Raw genomic sequence first — 22,359 nt, 5'->3', positions numbered from 1 at the left:
TGTGCATGTGCAGATACATTAGAATATGTATTTTTTCCTAAACTCCCTGTGTGAAAGATTTCCTGAGAGAAAACAGCAGTATGTAAATATTTTTTTTTTTTTAGAATAAGATTAAAATACAGTATTTGCATTAAGTACAAAAGCTTTTTATTTTTTCCTCCTTTCAGCTAAAAGTGTTCACAAGATTTATTCACTATAGTAATGTTTTGTGGCATTTTTTTCCATAAAGGGGTCAGAGTCTAAGTCAATAATAATTGCAGTTTTAAACTTACTACTACAAGTATGAGAATAATTAGTGTAATTTTAGTTTTTTGTACATCTTAAGTATGGAGTGGATTTGTAGAAGAACAGTCACTAAATAATGGAGTCATTTTTCCAGAGGTCATATACAGGCTGGTTTATGGTTCTTTCCTTCATTTCTGTTGTCTTACCTCACCAAAAGGTCTGAGGATAACCAATTCTCTGCTTTGAAATATGATTGCATTAAATTTGGTTCAGTGCATTGAACTGACCTTATAGATCATTTTGTTGTATTAGCTTGCTCTCTTTGTGCCCCCCATAGTGATATTTGTCCTCCTGAGATTTGATCTGTTGGTTTTGATTTGAAAGGATTGCCATCCAGCTGAAACTGTTAAATGATGAATTTGAGTTTCTCTCTTGATTTTTTAACTCAACACATTGTTGGCATCCTCTCAAATGTTGCAATAAGAGGCCTCCAAAGTTGCTTTTGTGCTTTGCAGTGAGACATCAACTTGACATCTATTTCATGGTTTAAAACAGCCTTTGGCTTAAGTTTTGTGATGCTTTTTTCTGTCTGAATTGTGGCTATTTAAGTACTATTGGCTCCATTCAGGTGGTGACCTTGGCTAAGTCTGTCCAGATATGGCTTGGATTTTAATGGATAGTCAGAAAACGTAGAGAGGTGCTAAACTCTGATTATGCTATGTCAGCATTCTTCGTAAAAGACTCTTTCTTTTGTGTTGTTTTTCTTTGAGTTAGAACATATGATAGAAATATAATACACAGAAGACTGTTTTGTGCATCTAGAAAACATGCAAATATATGTTTAAATCCTAGTAAGATACAAATTTTCCATTTTACTGTTAACTATTTTTGTTTGTTTGTTTGTTTTTACAAAATAGGTGATGTTTGTGTGGTCTCACAATTGAAATAAAGGCACAGGAGTCAAACCTTGTGAATTCAATCTCTTCCTTACTGTATAATTGTACACTAACGTGCTTTTCTCCTTTTTCTTATCTAGGAAATTAAGTAGAGGATAAAATCTTTCCATTTTTAGAAGGCCCAGTGTCTAGATAGAGACTGATATTTTTGAGGATCAGATGCTATATCTGTGAAACAGAAAGTTACAGTATTATCCACTGAATGCTACTAAGATTTATAGTTATCACAAAAGCAAGTGATTACCTAGTAATTCTATCCACTGGACCAAAAAATTCTAGTGTCTACAATAATAATGCCTCATTGCTATGTTTAAATCCAAAGATTGTATCTTTCAAATCTTTGTTTTTCAGGCAGAAGGTGTGCATTCCAATGTTAAATAGTACTTGATTACTAAAGAAATACATTTCTGTTGTTTTCATTTAGGAATTACCCCCATTTTTTTTTTTCTTTTAATCTGAAATAGAACAGGTAAATATATTCTGATCTATGGCCTTACTAGAAAATAGTTTTGTGTGTGTCATTTTTCATTATGCATTTTCATGCCCAAAGGACACATTCAGTAAATTTGAGGTTTATTGCAGACCTTGAATTATTCTTTGCTGCATGTTAAACTAATTGGGTTGAATACTTTTTATGTGCTTTTGTTCAACTCCACATAGAAATTGGAGATTATCCATCTCGAATTAATTTTAAGTTATGTAAACTTTGCACTGCTAGTGTATGACCCTCTGTGGCTTTTTTTAAAAGAAATAAAACAACTCTTTTCTTCCTAGACATTACAGATTTAATGTGTTTCGGATACCGGTACCATTTATCTTGTATATTAAAAAAATGCTATCTTGTTTATTATACTTTGATAGATTTACAAATTATTTCTACTTTTCTTTAAACAAGCATATTTGGAAATTATGATAGCTCACGATGAAACAGCTTGTGCCTTTTAAACCTTGATGGATGAACACTAACTGTCTTACTGTGTAGTTTAAATGCCTAAGAGTAATCTTCCTGATGCGATTCATAACATCTATCCCAAAACAGATTTGTGTTTTCTTTTCAAGTACTGTGAAGTTTGAAGTACCTCTCTCCTTGTTTTACTCAGCAACAATCTGCGATTTATTTTTCTCCAGGAAAATTGAATCTGTTAATGCTTAGTATTCCTACCAGTTTGAAAAATGTGGTTTATATTGGCATCAGAGCAGTAATTTACATATATTGGGATAACAAGAATGCCTGCCAGAAAAATATCAACATTAAATGAAATGCAGAAAAGCTGTTTTCCTTCAACAGCAAACCAAAGTAAAGCTAATAAGAGAAATTGATGAGCGTCTGCCCTAAATGTATCACTTATTTCTTCTAGGTGAAGTGTGACCAGTATTGGCCCAGTAGAGGCACAGAAACCCATGGGCTGGTCCAAGTGACACTACTTGATACCGTGGAGCTGGCTACATATTGTGTTCGGACATTTGCACTTTACAAGGTTTGTTTTTTGCTTTTTCTTGCCCTGCCTTTTACCCTTTCCATTATTGAAAGAAAGTTCCTTTTGAGAAATCAAATATCTTAAAGTTTTACTTAAATCTGTTGCTTCTACTGGCAATGATGAAAAATGAAGTAATTCTTCCATTACCACACAACAATTTTTCTCTTTGTTGACTTATTAGTGAGTATAGAACTCTTACTCTGAACAGAAGTTTCAGCAAATGAAGAATAAATGAAGAACTATTCTTTTTTCCTGTAAAATACAACAAGAGCACTCCCTGATAGTTACACCTGAAAAATGTAATGTTTCTCACCTAAGAATTTTTCACCTTCCTGAGCAAATGTTTGTCATTTATAAATAGCTTGAAGTTTCTGTCTCCAAAGAGTGTGTCTTCCCAAAGGAGATAGGGTAGGAGGAAGGAATTATGTACGATAGCACATTTTCCTGTTACCGCTTCCATGTTTTCATTCATCATTACCACCTGAGCTAGGAAGACCAAATTTCAGCCAGTGTTCCTGTTTCACAGAATGGTTCAAGCGAGAAGAGAGAAGTGAGACAATTCCAGTTCACCGCTTGGCCTGATCATGGTGTTCCAGAACACCCGACACCTTTTCTAGCTTTCTTACGGAGAGTCAAAACCTGTAACCCTCCTGATGCAGGTCCAATGGTTGTGCACTGCAGGTAAGAACCACGGAGAGCGTTGGGTTTTTTCGCCGTCAGAAGGTGTGTGCGAAAACAGAAAGTTAACGTGATTCCTCATTGGGTATTCTCTTTCCAGTTTCTTGATACTGTGGGATAGTAAATGCCCTGATAAATAATGCAGTTGGTCTTTTTTGGTCAAATGAAACCTATACTAGCAGCAGTACGAAGGATTTGATATAGATGCCTATCCCCCACCCAAGGTGATTTTATCTTTAAAGCAAAAATAAATAAATAGATAAACATAAAATTAAGTGTGTACTTGGCCATAAATATATGAATATGAAACAGAAAAAATTGAGAATCAGTCTTGTAATTAAATTCAAGTTTCAGCTGTGTGGAGGAATGTATTTTTTAAAACATATATATGTGTGTGTGTATATATATATATATATATATATATATATATATATATATATATATATCAATTGTCTGACAAGTTCTTGAGAGCTAGACCGGTATAATCTAATTACAATTTATAGGAGAAAATGCTGAACAAAATAATATGGTAAACATATAAGCTTTCAGAGAGAATTTCTTACTACTTAAAGATGGCTTCTATGTATTAGTATTATTAAGTTACATATAGAAAATTCTAACATTCTCTCCATCACCACTCAGACTCTACTATATATGTGTTCAGATATTTTCAATATTAAACTTTTTCTTCTAGTTTCTGAGTTCCTCTCAAGTATTGTTACTGCCGTGTTTCCCCGAAAATAAGATCTAGCCAGACCATCAGCTCTAATGCATTTTTGGAGCAAAAATTAACATAAGACCCAGTATTATATTATATTATATTATATTATATTATATTATATTATATTATATTATAAAGACCCGGTATTATATTATATTATATTATATTATATTATATTATATTATATTATATTATATTAATTATATTATAAGACCAGGTCATATAGTATAATAAGACCAGGTCTTATATTAATTTTTGCTCCAAAAGACACATTAAGGCTGATGGTCCAGCTAGGTCTTATTTTCCAGGAAACACAGTAACCAATTATTAGAGATACCTGATCAGAGTCTATGTATTACTATATAAATGTATAGGTTATGTAACTTCATAATATTTCTTTGTAAACTGAGTAATTTAAATATGAGAGAATATGGCTTCTTGCACAGAAAAGTAAAATCGCAGTGTGGAAGTATATTAAAAAGGAAAGAAAGCGTCACGAACCACTTCTATGATGACTTAAAAGCATAAGTCACTATTTTTACAAAAAGATGGGGACAATGGATAAATTAGAATAAAAGCAATAAAATTCATCTGACTAACCCATGCTACCGTGGTAGTTGTTAAACAATGGACTGCAAATTCCAAACAAGATAATGTTTTAGTTCTCTTTTCCAGCAGTTATTTTTCCCAACAAAATCTATGATAACATTGCCTTGTATTTGTAGAGTGTTTTATAAATTTCCCATCATTCCCCCATGCTTCATTTTGTTGGATTTTTTAATCAGGTCAAGAGACAAGAACACAAAAGAGACTATAAAGTCTGGTTTAAGAACTGACAAAAAAGATGGAGGTACAATCAGTCTCGCCTTATGATCTAGTTCTTGATCCTCTGTAACCAGGACTGGGCCTTGAGGAACTGCCACAATTGTAGTTCTTTTTTGCATGATTCTGAAACACTAGAAATTATTTTTATTAATTTGAGCAAATGCTTTTCATCATAAAAGCAGATTTCTGGTTCTCCTGCCTGTTGATTTCAGCAGGCGCAAGTTTGATCAGTCTATATATTCTGTTTTACATCTTTGCAGTCCTCAAAGAGCCATTGTGCCTGGGTACATGGTACCCCTGCTTGGCACCAGCTCAACTTGGTTATGAAGATCACACATGAAATTTTTACAGTTGGAGTTTGGCCATAAGCTAGGGAAATAGCAAGTTCGAGCTCACTGAAGAAACATTGCCCTTCTATACCTAATGGCAAAAATGCAATTCACACAGATCTGTCTGTGTACACACACACACACACACACACACACACACACACACACACAGATACATATTTATATAGTATAAAATAATAGTAACAAAAATTACTGAAACCAAACTTGGAAATCTTCACTGAAGAAAAGCATTGTGATACTTTTATTGCATTTTAAAATACAGTGTGTTCCCTCTCTCAAAATGTACTTCTCATTTCTGTAAATTAAAGTCGTGTCCCCGGAAAACCAAAATAGATATATGGATGAATGGATAGACAGACAGACAGACAGACAGACAGACAGATACAGTAGATAGATAATGTTTAAAATGCAGTTTACCCTGTTGATCATAAGCAAGACTTTGTGCTAGATAGTAAGAGACATCTGGAAAAGTTTGCAAGCATGTAGAAGAGATAAGGTAGATAGTTATAATGACTAATTAGGTTTGTGCAAAAGTAATTGCGGATTTTGCAATTTTTTTTAACCTTTTAAACCGCAGTTATGTTTGCACCAACCTAATATTTTTAAGAAAATACATATACTCCATATACATACACACATACACACAACCCCTGTGTTATGTTAAGCCACTGGGACTCACCTCTGAGAGATATAGATGACTAAGGAGAAATAAGGAAACAAAGATAAATGGGCAGAGCTAATAGCTGCTGACATTTGGAAGTGCTTGCCTGAGGCTCTGGAGAAGCTGGTATTGAAACAAGAAACAGAAGAGTAGGTATATTGATGGAAGAAATTTGTTAGCAAGTACAAAACAATGAGGGAAAGATGCAATATAAACTGAGCACTGGGAAATGATTTGTGTTCACCCATGGGTAACCTCACATGTCTGATGACAAATCTTGACCTCTTTATGTAGCAGAGACCATGTCCACATTGCCAACATCCAAACCAACATGAATCTTTGACTTGGACACCAGTGTGTTAATACTCAAGAGCATAACTTTTCTGACAGAATGACAAAGTCAAGTCATTCCAGATAACAACTGTTCTTGTGGTATCCCAGAAATGCTGGTTTAGAAATCATCTCTGAGCAGGAAGGAACTATGCAAAAAGTAGCAATAACGAAGTCACAACAAAATACTGATTTTAGTTAGCATGTTCCAAATAATCACACACAATTGTCTGGAATATAAAAACTGTATTCCATATTGTGATTTCTCTTATGATGGACTTGAATTTTTTTCTCTGTACTGAAGTAGTGACAAACCCAAAGTAAACCCAAGCCTTCTGCCCAATAGATCCTGTGAGAATGGAGGAGGTTTTAGAAAAAGTCTGAAAGTAGACCGAAAAAACAGGGAGGGAGGGCAGAAAAAAAGAAAATCCACATTCCTCCAGTAATTTTGTGTAGTAATAAATGTGCCAGGACTACAGTCATTATAAATAGAAGAAATTCTAACATTCAGTAAGAAAACATTACAAGGATAGACTAGTGCAACAAGCATAGACAAGAACTTGGGAAGTCAAAGAGAAGGATAGAGGATACCCCATTCTTAAAAGAGAGAAAGTCTGGCTCAACAGGTATAAAAGAAAAGACCAACTCTAGCTGTCAGTCAGTTCATGCCTAACATGTAGTCTCAACATTAAGAGTGCACACTTTGGAGAAATAAACTGCCTGGGTAAAACTCGGGCTTGTTTACTTATTGGCTGTATGCCTTTGGAGGAGTTCTCTTATGTTAGTTAACCTTTGTTTCTTCACCCATAAAATGGGATAACAGTATTCATAGCAATAAGAATTTTATGACGATAAAATGAAATATGAAATGATACACATAAAGTACTTAGAACAGTGCATAGTATGTAGAAATATGCAGTGATGTTAAATCATTACTATATTAATGATTGAGTGATTTTAAGAGCTATATGTGTATTTACAACCTGAGTGAGAAAAATTCTACATGAGCTTAGATCATCTATTTTACCTGAGCCATCTACCCTATGAATAATTATATGTTTATAAATATCAGAATATTTAATTCAATTTTTTTTTAAATTTAGATATTTTCCATCATGGTAAGGCCATTAGATTTTTTATAGTGACAGAGAACCTTTTAATGCTATGAGTTAGAATCATTTAAGTAACAAATCTACTCATAAAGACCTGAGAAACCATTAAACTCAATAATGCTGTTAAAGATACACAGAAATTGATGCTGTGGTTCTTGATGCCTTCAAGACAAAGTTTGAACTTAGCATTGTGTTTATGGCCCTTTATAATCTAGGCTGATCTCGCCCTTTGTGCCTCGTTGTTACTCTTTCAGCCACCTACCACCAGCTACACATTCTAAGTACTTGCCTCTCTGCTCTCAGCAAGTGATATTCATCCACTCTAGAACCTGACCTTACTCCACTTCTGCACCTAATGATGTTCAGTCCTGTTTCATAATGCAACTCAATTAATACTTCTCATGTGAATTGCAAATGTCGCAAACTGGCCTCAGATGGTTTTGCTGATATATGTGGCCATTTTTTCACACAGATTGAACTTGAATGCTTTAAGTGAGAATGCACTATCCTATCCAGTTTTCCAAACCCTTACCACTCCTTATTGTTTTACACACAGCTCTACTCCTCTATTTATAGGAATTGTTTTCTATTATATACATTTAAGGTGAAACTCTGAAGAAGCCTTTAGAACTCATTCCCCATTCCTCTTCCCATAGGAAGAATTAAACACTCTCTTCTCTGACTTCCCATAAAATAGGTTCACACTTAGCATATTTAGCTGTATGTGTGCAGATCACATAGGCCTTGAAATCTTAAAGAGTGTGGGCTATGGTTTATTCACATTTGTACCCCTGCTCTTACATCATAGTGGGTGCTCAATAATTGCTTGATGAAGTCGATTGAATTTCATATGGCATTTCAGAAATTTTTTACAGAAACAGATCATTTCAAGGCTGGACTGGGTTTTTTTGTTGTTTTTTAGCATGAGACTATTTTGTTTTAAGAGAGTTTATGTGTTTTAAGAAACTTTATTTTACATTGCCTTTATCTTTCTTTTTTATTTATTAAATTTATTGGGGTGACAATGGTTAGTAAAGTTGTATAGGTTTCAAGTGTATATTTTTGTAATACATCATCTGTATATTGCATTGTGTGTTCACCACTCAGAGTTAGTTCTCCTTCTATCACCATATATTGAATCCCGTTTTTCCTCTTCTACCTCCCTTTTATCTTTCTTATACATATTTCTGAATACCTTTTTCAACTACTCTGTATCTGATGTCCTTTCCTACATGCCCTCAATTCCATGATTAAATATAGATATAGCTTTCTATTTTTTTAGCCATAATAATAGTTAAGAATGTTGAACCCTTAATCAACATCAAATATACTGTCTTCTAAACTGGAGAGGCTATCTTCTAAGTGTTTTACATGTGTTATTGCTTTTTTCCTCACCTTCAGAGGTAGGAACCTTACTAGGAACCTTAGCTCCCATTTCACACAAGGAAAAAACAGAGGCTAAGATGTACCCCAGGTTGCCTGGCCCTGTAGACCAAATGAATTCTCTAGTCTTTAGATCACTTGATGGTCCTCAGCTTCTCCTTTGGCCATCCACTTGGAGGGTATTTCACTTTTAAGCAAACTGTGATGACCTGATCAGAAGGAGCCACTGCTTCCTTTCTGACCCCACATCATGTTGCCATTTTCTATTCTTTATTTCACTCTTTCTTTAGCAAAGGTAATTGCTAGCATGTCAGTCTCTTTGACCCCTGAATCATTTTAACATAATCACAATAGCTACCAATTACAGAACCATTACTGTTTTCTAAGTATTACTAAACACTTACAGTTATACTCATTTAATCCACAAAATAATGGATTTCCTTTGTGAGGAGTAATTAAGCACAGGGAGGCTGTAGGTGGTTTGCTCTTGGTCACGCAGCTCGTAAATTTAGGCCTGTTTCAAAGTCCATGACCCCTTTACCAACCATTACATCCAGTTCTGGCTCTTCTTGTTGCAGAGACTACCTAGTTCCTTACACTTATCTCCTTGCTACATATTTGTTGATTAAATGGTCATCAGATGGATATGTGCCTTTACCTCTTCACAGATGTAGAGGTAACGTGGTACATGAATAGAGACATGCTATATGTTTTTCTCCTTATTATAACATTTGATTTTGAAAGAAACGAAGGGGGAGAGTGTTCAAGCATTTTAATAAACTTAGGTTTTTTTATAGAGTTAGTATATTAAATTTCCCCATATTATTTCAGTCTTCCGCTTAGAAAATAAAGTTGTGTTCCCCTTTCTCCTTTTTGAGCCCTATGCTGTATGTTGTTTTATAGAAGAACTCACAGTTTATATCCTAGTCCCAAAGGAACATAACTACTGATTTGCTCTAAGTATTTGCTTCTTGTTAAGAATGACTAATCGCGTTTCTCTGATGATGAAGAAACAAAAACTCATAGACACAGACAATAGTTTAGTGGTTATCAGAGGGCAGAAGGGGAAGAGGGTGGTCGATGGGGGAAAAGGGGTCAAATATATGGTGATGGAAGGAAAACTGACTCTGGGTGGTGAACACACAATATGATATATAGATGATGTATTACAGAATTGTACACCTGAAACCAAAGTTTACTAACAATTGTAATCCCAATAAACTTTATTTAAAAAAAAAAAAAAAAAAGAAATGACTAATTGGAATGAAGCTATAATTTTGTTGAGTTAATTATAAAACCTTAACCCACATACTATCTCTCAGTCATGTTAACCCATTTTAGGAACAAGGAAATGTATTTTCTTCATAGGAGAAATATAATCATTTATGAGTAAATGTGAAAGAGGGATAGATGGAGACCCCCCTGAATCTGTCTTCTAAATGAAACACTTCCAATGAGAGAAAATGGACCTCCTAAGGATAATTTAAATCTTTCACATCATAGAATCAAACCAGTCTTCAAAACTGGAAGGAACAGCAACTGCCAGCCAGATGTAGATCAGTAATGCCCCAGAAGCACCAGTGGTCCACTGAGAGAGGCCCAATAAAAATGAAATGACAATTTGGGTTGGAAAAATTCCTAAGATCCAATTTTCATAATACTTTTTTTACTTTATATGGGAAAGCACAACCAAGAAAGTGCTTAGATCGTATTCATAGCATAACCATTTACTCCTAATACCAACCTAATACACAAAAATAGCCTTTTTAACAAAGGCTATTCAGATGATTTTGGAAAGCATTGCATCTGAGCATAAAAATAAAAGAGCCTTGGGATCCAAAGGAGCTAAAAGTGCTATGGAAAGTTCTTTAATGCATTTTTAATCATTCATTCTAAATTCCATCCCTTATTCTTCCCAGTATTCCATTCAAATATCTTTAGATCAAAGACCACAAGCATTGCCAAAGCATGTGATAGTTTTGAGATGCTGACAAGTACAAACCATATACCCATATTTTCCTTAAACCTGGGATTCATTTTCATGTACAAATTAAGTAATATGAGAAGCCAGCTTTCTGTAGATGAAAGACTAGACTGTTAAAAACACCAACATCTCTGGATAAGAAAATGGGTGGAATATACAAATTATGTACTCATTTATTGAAACATTTTAAGATGAAGAGAAATAATTATATCATATGGAAACTATTATGCCAGGTTCTGTTCTTATATACCAGTAATTCTGCATAAAAAGCAAATTCTTAATTTATGAAACAACACGGTGATACAAAATGGATGCCAGGTCTGCAGTATTTTGATGGCACAATCCTATGTGAGAAAAGTATCTTACTCCAATTGAAAGAGTTTAAAAATAAATGAACCAAAACATTAAAAGGAATTGTACAATGGCCCCAATAGGCATAAAATGTAAAACTCAAAATGAAGAAGGTGTTTAGGGTGCTGGGGGGAACACTCTGGCTGCCCGACAAAATGGAATGTTTGTTTGAAAAGAAGCATTGTAGATCTAAACAAAATAGAATAGAGGTGAGGCAATGTTATAAGAAATTATCTCACTTTAGATACATATATCAGGGCTGTATCATGAAAGTCCCTTCAAGGGCAGCTGAGAAACTATCACCTTTCCATTTCATGCCCAAGAATAGCAACCAAATCACCTTCGTGTAGGACTGCAACCATTTGCAGAGCTTCTTCCTATCATGTATTTCTTTCAATCTTCGCAACAAGAATGGTAGGTATGGATTATTACCATCCTCACTCTATAGATAAGGAAATTGAGACTCTGAGAAGTTAAGTGACTTGCTGAAAACCACATATCCAACCAGTAAGTAGAGAGTCTAGGTGAGAACCCATGTTTTATGATTTAAGGTCCTCTTTGTCTATACCATACTGCCATTTTATGTTTTGCTTAATTTATGTCATACAAATGACAGCAGAACTGTCCCCAACCCACAACAGAGATGGCTTTGAGCAGATCTAAAACCTCTTTGGGGGCAGCATTGCATGCTGGTAAAGACTGTGCATTTGGAACCAGCTGCACCATTTACTACATCTATGACCTCAGGAAAGGTATTTAACCTTAATGCACCTTCAGTTTCCTGATCAGTAAAGTGGTGATAATAACAGTGTGACCTTAGTAGTATTGCTTATAAAGATTAAATAAGATACATGTGTATAAGGTGATAATTAGATAGGTAACTGCCACATAGAAAACATAGAAAGAGGCCAATAAACATTTGTAGTTGTTGATTATATTTATTTTTATAGTCAATGATTAGATTATTGTATCATTGTTTTTTTTGTGTGTGTGTTTTTTACCCCACATAAAATAGGTGGTTATTTAAATTTGCTCTATTACTATCAAACAACATACTGTCACATTTTCTGAAATGTGAGTTTGACTTCTATATATAATTTGTGCTTCTGTGTCTAAAGAGTAGAAAATATATGTGTGTGTATATATTAACCTAGAAGGTTAGTGGCAACTGGAAAATTTAGCACTTTAAAAAATAGATAAATAACGTCATAATTATTTCACTGAACTGGAAAAAAAATGATTTATCAGAACGGAATGTTACTATAAGACAAGATTTCTCCACCTCAGCACGATGGACATTTGGGCGTGTAATTTTTGTTGTGAAGTGTCCTGTGCATTGTAGGAGGTTTAGCAGCATCCCTAGCCTCTACCAACCAGATGCCAGAAGCACCCCCGATAGTTGTGACAATCAAAATTGTCTTCAGACATTGCCAAATGTCCCCTTAAGGGGCAAAAAACCCCTAGTTGAGAACCACTGCTATATGACAATGAAACTGATTTTTGATTGTGGCAGAATGTATGCATCCAAATGATAGCCACCTCAAAGCTTTAAACTTGAAAACACCTCTTTGAATGGCATTCTTATTTTAAACATATGGAGAGAACTAGTCTCATTACTTGAAAAAATCACCCAATATTCCCTACCTTGATCTCCTTCCATCCCACCTCCTTCCGTATCTCACCTACCAACCCAAAAATAATCTTTTCTGCATTTCAGTCCATCGAGAGTCAATAAAGACTTTGGATGGCCCACAGTGTTACTTAGAGAGTTTATCTAAGCAGATAAAAGAGATGAACTAGACAGGGTGGGGCAGGATTTATTGTGGCTCTTTGATTCTGATAATAAAGGCTAAAAAGCTATTTGCTCAAATTCCCTTTAACATTTGAAAGGAGAGGCCTATGAGAATTATGATTATTATGAAAAATGACTCCTCTATTTTGTTCTTTTGTTTCAGTTTGGGTTGATTTTGAATAGTGATTCTTTTTTTTTTTTTTTTTTTTTTTTTTTTTTTTTAATATTTCTGATACATCTGTGTGCCTTCAGAGCTGGCAACCTTTCTGAAATTGACGCTACATCAGTCATTTAGCCATCGTCGCCAAAAACTACCAACCTGAATTTGGTGATTGAAAATGCCACAATCTCTTGTTTCTCACTGTTCAGTGTGTTGACTTGGGGCAGGGCAGCATTCTGCTGGTCCCTCCTGAGCTCTACTTTGCAGTCATCTGGAAGGGCTGAGAAAGCTGGGCCTCTGTCTCTCTGGTCTCAAGGTTCTGTGGATCAAAGGGGAAGCTTACAAGGCCTTTTGACAGCACCGTTTAGAAGTCACACATCCTCACCTCCAACACTGCATTCTTTTGCTCAAAGCAAGGCAGGGGCCAGCCCAGACTCAGGGTGTGGGGAAACAGATTCCACCTCTTGATGCAAGAAGCAAGAAATAATTGTGACCTCATTTACTCTGCTCTGGAGGACTATCTCGCTGAAGCTTAGTTACTGGCCTGGCGGAGTTGTTCTTTCCACTCTCGCCAGCTTGGCTAAGTCCATTGTGGATTTCCTTCCTGAGGCTGGATGAGAGGAGCAAAATCCCCCAAGCCTACCCCAAAATACAGTTTTCTTGTTAATATATGGATTAGGTATTTTTTAAAAATTGGAGGAAAAGTCAATTTAATTTGTTTCATTAACTGCTACCTGCTTATTTTAGTTGAACTATCAGCTTGTGTGGTGGGAGATCTTGTATTCTTTACTTCCCTTTCATCCTGTCTCAGAAATATTTCCTTTTATCTTCCAGTAATTTAAGATTTATGAGGATAGTCTCTCTCTCTCTCTCTCTCTCTCTCTCCTTCCTATCCCCCTCCATTTCTGTAATTTTAGAGATAAGAAAATAAACAGAAACCCAACAAGAGTGACAGCTTTCCCATAGTCTCTTGCTGGAATCAAGTCTTTGCATTGCTGGTCCAATATGCTTCCCCCTGCATCATGGCCCTTTTAACTTTGTACACATTAATTTGATTAAAGAGTCCCTTAACACTTTCCAGGTAAATTAGGAAATTAATCAGAAAGCACCTGTAAATGGCAGGAGGCTTTAGGTTTGGAACTGAGATGGTCAGAGTCGATAATTTTGAGATGCATTAGAGCCAATTAAGTATCACAAATCTTCCAGACCATCACCAATTGAAAGAAGGGCTGATGAGTAGCTAGGGAGCAACCTGAATGTGCTAGGCATCCAGGTGATCAGTAAGGCTGGGGCAGCAGAAAATGGCGGATGGATACCAAAGCAAGGAGAGAATGTCAGAGATAAACTCATCCCACTCTGCAGTAGTGGCTGGAACTGTGATGGTGGAAACCACTTCAGTCCACCAAAAATGACTTCACATGCTGTCTTGGCAGCTGTGCTCTGTTTCCAAGTGGCGGCCTTGTGTATCTGCTGCTCCCATGGGAGCTCTCCCCTGGCAGTGCTGTGGCTGTTGCAGGAGCTTTTCAGTGTCCATATGCCTAGGAGGCTCATCAGCCACAATCTCCTCATCCCAGGATCCAGGCAAATGCAGCAGATGCTATTGTTACCTCTTCTATTGAATAAAGTAGGAAGCAGAGAGAAAGAAATTTATCAATATTGTTTTTCTGCTGGAACTAAAATAAATACTGTGTGTGGTATATTGTCCGATAGCAACTCATGTGCCAAATCCCCATTTTGTGTAACATACTTATGTAAGATAGGAATCTGCCCCTATATTTCTTAACATAATGTAAATATCCTTCTCCGTTCTACTGTAAATGTGTTATAATTATGGCCATTCAGACTTCTCAATTTGGATTTGTGCTATTTCTTGCATTTGCAAACCCTTTACGTCTGACCATACCATCTGCTGGCATCATTTCTGTTTCTCTCACACACTCACAAAGTTTGCTATATGCCTTAAATCTAGCTGTGCAAAACTCTGAAATTTTTCATATAAATAAACAAATGTTTAGCAAGTATTTTTAAACCCTGTGCCTTGAGAAGTAGCATTAATAAGGTACATTTGTGTTTGTAAATTAAGTGCAGCTGCTGAGAGAATTTCTTGTTGCAGAAATGTATGAAGTGACACCAAAATCAGAAGAGAATCCATTTTGAAATAAAAACCTGGCATGTGAACAGTGTCTGTGCTGAAGACAAACTAAATGATGATAAATTATGCAAACAAAAAGGCTCTTTTTCGACGTAGAACATACCCAGGGTGGGAGGTGGAACAAAGTCTTAAGAGTCCACTAACCACTCCCCTCCCCCGCTTTGTTATCCTATTTAACCTTTCTTTCAGCGGAATATGACACCACACTGATGAGCCTGCGAAGTCCCTGTTGATCTCCTCTAGATTTCTCACTGCTCCACTCTCAGCTTGGCTAGATACAAAATGAATTTGCTTCACAGGTCTGGATGAGAAAAGCAAAACCCCAAATGTAACCCAAAATACAGGTTCTTCTGTCAATCTATGACATTTGACAACCTATTCCCATTGTCACTCGGTTTCTTTACTTTGTGTTTTTTGTTTGTTTTGTTTTGTTTTGGATCCATAACTACCCCCAGATTTGCACATTAGAGATGCAGGTTGGGGTGCCGTTTTCCCTCTGTAATTTTTCACCTCACTGCTGTGTGTGTCCTCTCTCCATAAAGAGCAGTACTAAGTGGGTAGAGACCCTCTTGTTACTGAGGCAGGGTTTTTACAGAGATTTGATCTGTCGCCTGAATATGGATTATTTGTGGATACTGGTTTTTGATTACACTGTCCTTTAAGACTGGGTTTAGGTTGTATACTATAAGTGAGTATAGAAGATATATATACAAAAGATGCAACCTCAGTAGGTCACAATGGCAAGCCTCCAAATTTTATCAGGAGCCAGGGTTGTTAGATTTTAATGTGGACAAAGAAGGACCATGACATGAGTCATCTCAAAGCATGAGGCATGCTTCACACACGTCCTAGAACCCTAGTAAAAAGTCAAACTCTTCCTAAAGTAGTTCATGCATAGTAGGAAATTGAAAAATGCGAAGTAATAAATGAAACTCCTGGATCTTAAAGGTTTCATTGCAAGTGTGGGCTAATAAGAAAAACTCTCAATTATGACTTTTACTATGTATTTGGCTTTTGGCTAAGAAATAGAAATTGCATATATAGAAAAATAAGAGATATAGACTGCCCTAAAACTATGAGATCTTGCACAAATCATTTGCCTGAGTTTCTATTTCTCTAGGAAAGTGGAGAACAATGTGGTCATTTGCCAAAGGCATTTTCTCTACCAGAGAAAAGTGCATGAAATTTGGTAGATTAAATGCTTATTTATTATGATGGTGGTGATGATGACGATGAGGATTAGGAATTTGGGTTTCATGGAAGCTACGTGAAAGTTTCTCTGATGACCTTCAAATTCAGTCCCAACTTCAGTTCACAGGTAATCAGTCATTCTAGGGAAAGACAAATACTGTATGATGTCTCTTAAATGTAGACTCGAAAAACACTTAAAAAAAAAAAACAAGCTTAACGATACAGAAAACAAATTGGTGGTTGCCAGAAACACAGGGGTGAGGAGGTAGGAGAAATGGATAAATGGGGTTAAAAGGTTTAAAAATATGGTGTTTTTTTTAGTCTCACTTTGTCAACCTTAACCCAACTCTAATTCTAATAACTGGACAGAGTCTTGCTTGCTCAGTCTGGACTCATGCTCACTACTTACATTTGAAAAGCCATCACCAATTATGTTGCAAACCACAAAAATCCTTTCTAACCTAGCGTTAACATTTCATCCCTGTTTTGTGTGCCTGTAAGTGATTGACCAGGCTTCAGACTATTTTATCTGATGTACTGCAGACTGAAATTCGCTTGTTATCTTGGTTCAATTAAACTCAAACTTAGTGGTTTGTAGAGTATTAAAGCTACCATCTTAGCAAAACCTTTTCCAGAATTCACTAAGAAGCTCTGTGAATGTAGTCCAGTTATAAGAGCTGTGTATGTTTGCCTTTGTTACCATGTTTATATTTCCTAAAGGCTTAGGGATAAGCACATTTTAAAGTACGAGATAATGCTGCATGGAAGTCATTTTTGGAGTGAATCTTGGTGGCATACATAATGTACAAAGGGACAGCAATTCCTAAGGTGATTGTCATGCCTTTTGCTGAATTATCTGCCTATGTTTTCATATGGATAATCTTATTAGGTAGCACTTCTGGAATATCACTGATGTTTACAGTTTCTTTTTAAAGCTGCATTACATCACATTTTGGGTATAACATAAGAAACGTACGGCGGTCTGATCCTAGCTATTGGAACCAGGTTAATGTTTCTAAACAACATCTTTTTTGTAATTTCTCTCCCTTAGGGACCGTACATTTGGGTAAAGCTTTGTGTTAGAAGGGGAAAAAGAGGCTGTTTTTCTTAAACTTTGAGTTTGGACATTTTAAAACATAGCCAGAAGTAGAAACACTGTATAATGAACCCCCAAGCACCTAGCACCCAGGCTCAGTTTTCAACATTTCAAGCAGTGTTTATTAAATGACAGTTCCTTTTCTATTTTTTAAAAGAAACACATTACATAACTGCCATTCAACATTTGAGATTTTAATAACCTGGGCAGCCTTATCTCAGGTAAATATTCAATTTCCATGGACATATTTAATATAAAGGGCGCTCATTACCACTTTCTCAGCTCCAGGTTAAGTATTCCTAGACTGTATCTCGTATGCCTCTGTAATCTGTTACTTATGCTGCTTTTCCAAGTCTCAAATCTTACAGCGTCAAGTTTTAAAACAATTCTAGACTCCCAAATCTCATTCTTTTTTATTATTATTATTTTTTATTAGTTTCAGGTGCACAAGACAAAGCAAAACTTAGACGTTTATCATTTACATCCCTCACACTGTGTGAACCCCCCTCCCCCCATCCACCATCCCCCCTCCCCCCCCCCCCACGTAGACTCCCAAATCTCACTCTTTGGAAGGCTTATTCCCCAAACTGTCCTTAGGAAAATTTGGCTTGCAGACATCGTTTTTTCTTTTTTTTTTTTAATTCAGCACTTCCATTTTTTTTTTTAATTAAATGTTATTTTGTTAAGGCTCAGTTCATCATAGGCCTCAACACTATTATTTCACATCCAGTGCATCACACACCCCTGGCTAAAGCTCCTTTTAGTCTGTGAAAATAGAACTGAGTTCAGAAATTATTAGCTACCTGATTCAGTAAAAAAAAAAAAGAAAATAGCAGTTTTACAAATCTGAATGTTGACCATTTCCCAAGCAATTATTAGCATATATAATCTGACGAATTATTTTCATACCCATTTTGGGTATGAAAGAGTTTATAGAAGCATGAAAGAATTTATAGAAACTAAATTATGGTTTGAACATAAGAAGGCAAGTCATTCAAAAGATCCAGAGACTTCAGTGTGTGTGCTGAGTTGGTAATAGATGTCATGTGAGTGGTGTTTTCTATAGTCAAGTAAGTATGGGTTAAACTAAGTTAAATTTCTTTACATCAGAGTCCCTCAACCCTATAAAATACTCATGTCCTTTGTGAACTTCCAAGAAGGAATTTCTAAAACTAATTTAAACATGGCACTCTTTTTTTTCCCCACCTTGGAATTTCACACAGGCCTCTAGGAAGTGCTGTCATAAAAGATAATTGGCTCACAGTGATAAAAACAGTACCATGAACTACTAAGTGTAATTGGCTAATCAGAAACACTCTGTAAAACGTATAAATAAATAAATAATAAATATTGATTAAAACTAAACCTCAGAGCTCCGAGCTATGCAGTATAGAGATGAAACAATGTGCATCTCCCTCAAAGAGCTTATAACATATACAAAGATGCCTAAAATAGTCAAGGCCGTTCAGAAGAAACCTTGATGCATATATTCAGTTAAGACTTGATCATTAAATAAAAATAATTTCAGTTAAGCCAGAGAACCCTAAAAGTTTACATAATATACAGTTAATATTAAGTTCAAATATTTAAATGTGTATTATATTAACTCGTTAGTTTTTAAATTTAGGATTAAGAACTGTTCTTTGCGGATTACCTATGGTTAGATTTAGTGTATTTAATATAGAAAGGGAACTTAGTTCAGAATCCTTTAGAAAGTAACACGTTTAGAATCCTTCTAGATTTTTATAAATTATTTTTTTATTTATTTACTGATACCTCATACAAGAGTATTTTTTGGGCAGTAATGGCTCACAAATCACTTTCAGTAAATCTTTCCAAAGCAGTTAGCATACTTTTCACAGAAACAACTCTCTTTTATTTTATAATATATGTCATCAGTTTATTTAATACTTAAATAAATGATTTAACTGGAATAACTGCTTGTTTTGGAATGAAAAGAGCATAGACACCCTAGAAAATAGCCTATGAGCCTTGAGTAGAACTGGTGCAGTGAGCAACAGAGTGGGTTCTTGGGGAGGAAAGGGATAGTTTGGGTCAGTTGTTACATTGGTTTAATGGAGATCAGATAAAATGCATATCCATATGGAAAGGAAGAATAGTAGAACAAACAATAATCCACTACTTGAGATAAAGGAAAAAAGAGAGAACTTCTGCACAAAGCACTGCACCTGAAATTGAGAGATTTTATTTCAGTCCTGATTACAGGTTCTCCAGTGCTCAGTCTCTTTCTCTGTCAAATTTAAGGGATTGGCTTGGATGGGTGGTCTGAAACTTCAGCATTCATCAGGATCACCTGGGGGCTTGTGGAAATTCAGGTTGTCTGGCCCCAACCCCACAGTTTTTGACCCTGCAGGTGGAGGTGGGCCAATAATTTGCATTTCTACCCAATTCCCAGGAGATGCTGGTACTGCCCGCCTTGGGGCTGCACTTTGAAAATCAGCTGGATTATCATCCCAATGTCACTTCCAAGTCAAAAGTCATTCAATTGTATAGGACATGTTTTATCCTTTTGTGTTCTTGGTGTTTTTTTTCTGAGAGGATAGAAATCAGAAAATGGAATATTAGTTTCATCAATTCAGTGGTATAAGTCTTTAATATAAACCACGCAAAAATAGGAAGGTTGCATATCTACTCTACCAATAGACCAACTGAAGTAAAATATTTAGCTCCAGATCCTCAATTAATAAGAAAAGGAGAGTAAGAAAATCAACACTTATCAAGAATCTATCAATTGAAAGGCATTTTTGCCAACTGTAGCCTTACAGCCACCTTGAGGAATGAATGGGTTTACATTTTACAGATGAGAAAATCGCTACTCAGGGAGGATAAATAAAAGACCTAATATGACACAGCTTGGAGGTAGAAGAACCAGGTTTTGAATTTCTAAGATCCATGCTCTTTCCATGTGCCAAATTGGCTCATTAAACAAGTATATCACATCAAAGACTACTTTTCCTATCATGCTTACGGGAAAACAAAATACATAGTCACGTTTTATCGACTCAGTCAGTACTTTCATTATGTTTAAATTGTTTTAGTAAAAATGGAAGCTTCAAGAAAAAAAAAAAAAAGGCTTTTAAGTGGCATTTGATCCCATGGGCAAAAACTGAATTTCTTCCCTGGACTATAACGTCCAACCATTAGAGATAAGAAGCCAGAAATGATGTCTAGGAGTTCACCATTGCGTCCCTCTCCCCTGTAATTATGCCACAGGTGAAAAAGACACTCAATAGATATTTGATGGATATTGAGTGGAAATGCCACTATCCAAAACAATGCCAGGAGCAAAGCCATGCAAGAATTCTAAATGGTATAATCTGTGCTATATAGGTAAAACATAATAACAAATTATAATAGCATTATTCTTAAGTGCTATATAAAATGATTTGTATTGTTACTTGATTGGGGAGACTCTAGGAGTAAGCTATTGATCAGATTTTGTGGCCCCCAAGCCCTGTAGGATACTCCACATTCATTATGTAAGGCTTTGGAAATGTTGAGTCTGGGCTTGCATTCTGATTAGCATTATGTCTGGTATTACTGGAAATGTATGCTGCATCCCTGAGAATTATCAGGGTTATAAATTCTCGTTCCCAATATCTTCCTCCCTATGTGAGGTAAATTAAGTCTGCAAAGAGAAGCATGTTGTGTCTCCAGAAAGGAAAGCACCATGTAGTGTCTCTGATGTTAAGAAAAAGTTCATTTTCCTTGAATGGGTTCCTTACTAAGGAGCAGTTTTCTCATCCATGATCACTACTTTTCCTCCATTTCCAGAACAGACAGAGAGGAAATAAAACGAGCAATTGCTCTTTTCAAATGCAGTATATTTGCTACTTATATGGTCTCTGTTGAATCCAGCCCTTGGTTTACCTCTCTTCGGGGGTTCCAGTCCACTAAGAAAGGCAGCTTGGGGTCCCCAAATTGGCCTAGACTCAGTGAGCAATGCTGCCAAGGCATTTGATAGAATGAACATTGCCAAGCTGTTCCTGTATCTCTTGGGGAGCTGCTAAAATGAGGCGTTGCCTTTGAAGAGACTCTTCCGGGGGGAATCGCTTTGACTTCGACAGATTTGTATCCCTCTTCCGGGAAAGTTAGGGAAAGTTGCTCACCACAGCAGTGGGCAGATTGCAAGGAAAAGAGTTGATGTTTCCAGAAACTCTTCCCTCCAGAGAAAGGATTGTCTGCACAGCAAAAATGATCCCACGGTGTGTTAGATTCCTCCTGACTGTTGTCACTCACGACAGACATCTCAGGCTCTCTATATAGTTTGTCAGACAGGAATTCTTGAGTTGACCCTTCAGCAGGTTAAATGCCCTGTTGATTACTCAAATGTAGTATTTTATAAGTTTTTTTAATAAAAGGGTAAATTTTCAGATGCTGCCACTCATCATCTATATATATTAATGCTTATGAATATTTCCATGTAATTATATTTAATACTGTAAACTATAAGTGTTATAATTTCCTTTGACCTGTGTTGCAGTTAGATGCATCACTTGATCAGTGCTGTCAATGAATCATTTTATGCACACGTATTTAGTTAATTGGTTATTTTTTTTTCTGCCTGTGTTTCTATGCAATATACTCTATAAGGGAAAGGAAATCAGCCTGCTTACAGCTGAGACTGGTAAAAGAGCATTTAAGTTCTATCAGAAAAAACAGCTGTCAATAATGAGTTCTGAATTAAAATTACTAGCAAAGAAAGGAATCTAGACAACTGCAGAAAATGTAAAAATATTTTTGTAACCTAATAGTTGAGTTCTGGCCAGGGGTCTCACAGAGTTTTCCCAGCTGTACCTGCAGTGTATTTTGAAATATTCCCAGGCTAAAAGAACACTGAAATTCATTGCATAAACTAGGTTGCATTTTTTTTTAAATGTTGCTGCCTTTGAA

At 35.9% G+C, this 22,359-nt stretch overlaps 1 protein-coding gene across 50 annotated transcripts in view; it reads left to right on the top strand.

Annotated features, from left to right (window-relative positions):
• Positions 1-22,359, top strand: part of PTPRD (protein tyrosine phosphatase receptor type D) — a 2,065,421-nt gene that overhangs the window by 2,015,506 nt on the left and 27,556 nt on the right. For all 50 annotated transcript variants that reach the window (XM_088793168.1, XM_074330438.2, XM_074330432.2 and 47 more), the window contains 2 exons: positions 2,540-2,659; positions 3,186-3,340. In XM_088793168.1, the coding sequence (XP_088649294.1) occupies positions 2,540-2,659; positions 3,186-3,340 (275 nt within the window). The remainder of the gene's footprint in view (positions 1-2,539; positions 2,660-3,185; positions 3,341-22,359) is intronic.

This window comes from Rhinolophus sinicus, chromosome 16, assembly GCF_057876585.1.
Source record: "Rhinolophus sinicus isolate RSI-liver-muscle chromosome 16, RSI-T2T, whole genome shotgun sequence".
NCBI classification, from domain to species: Eukaryota; Metazoa; Chordata; class Mammalia; order Chiroptera; family Rhinolophidae; genus Rhinolophus; species Rhinolophus sinicus.
This window is presented reverse-complemented; position numbering and strand designations above follow the sequence as displayed.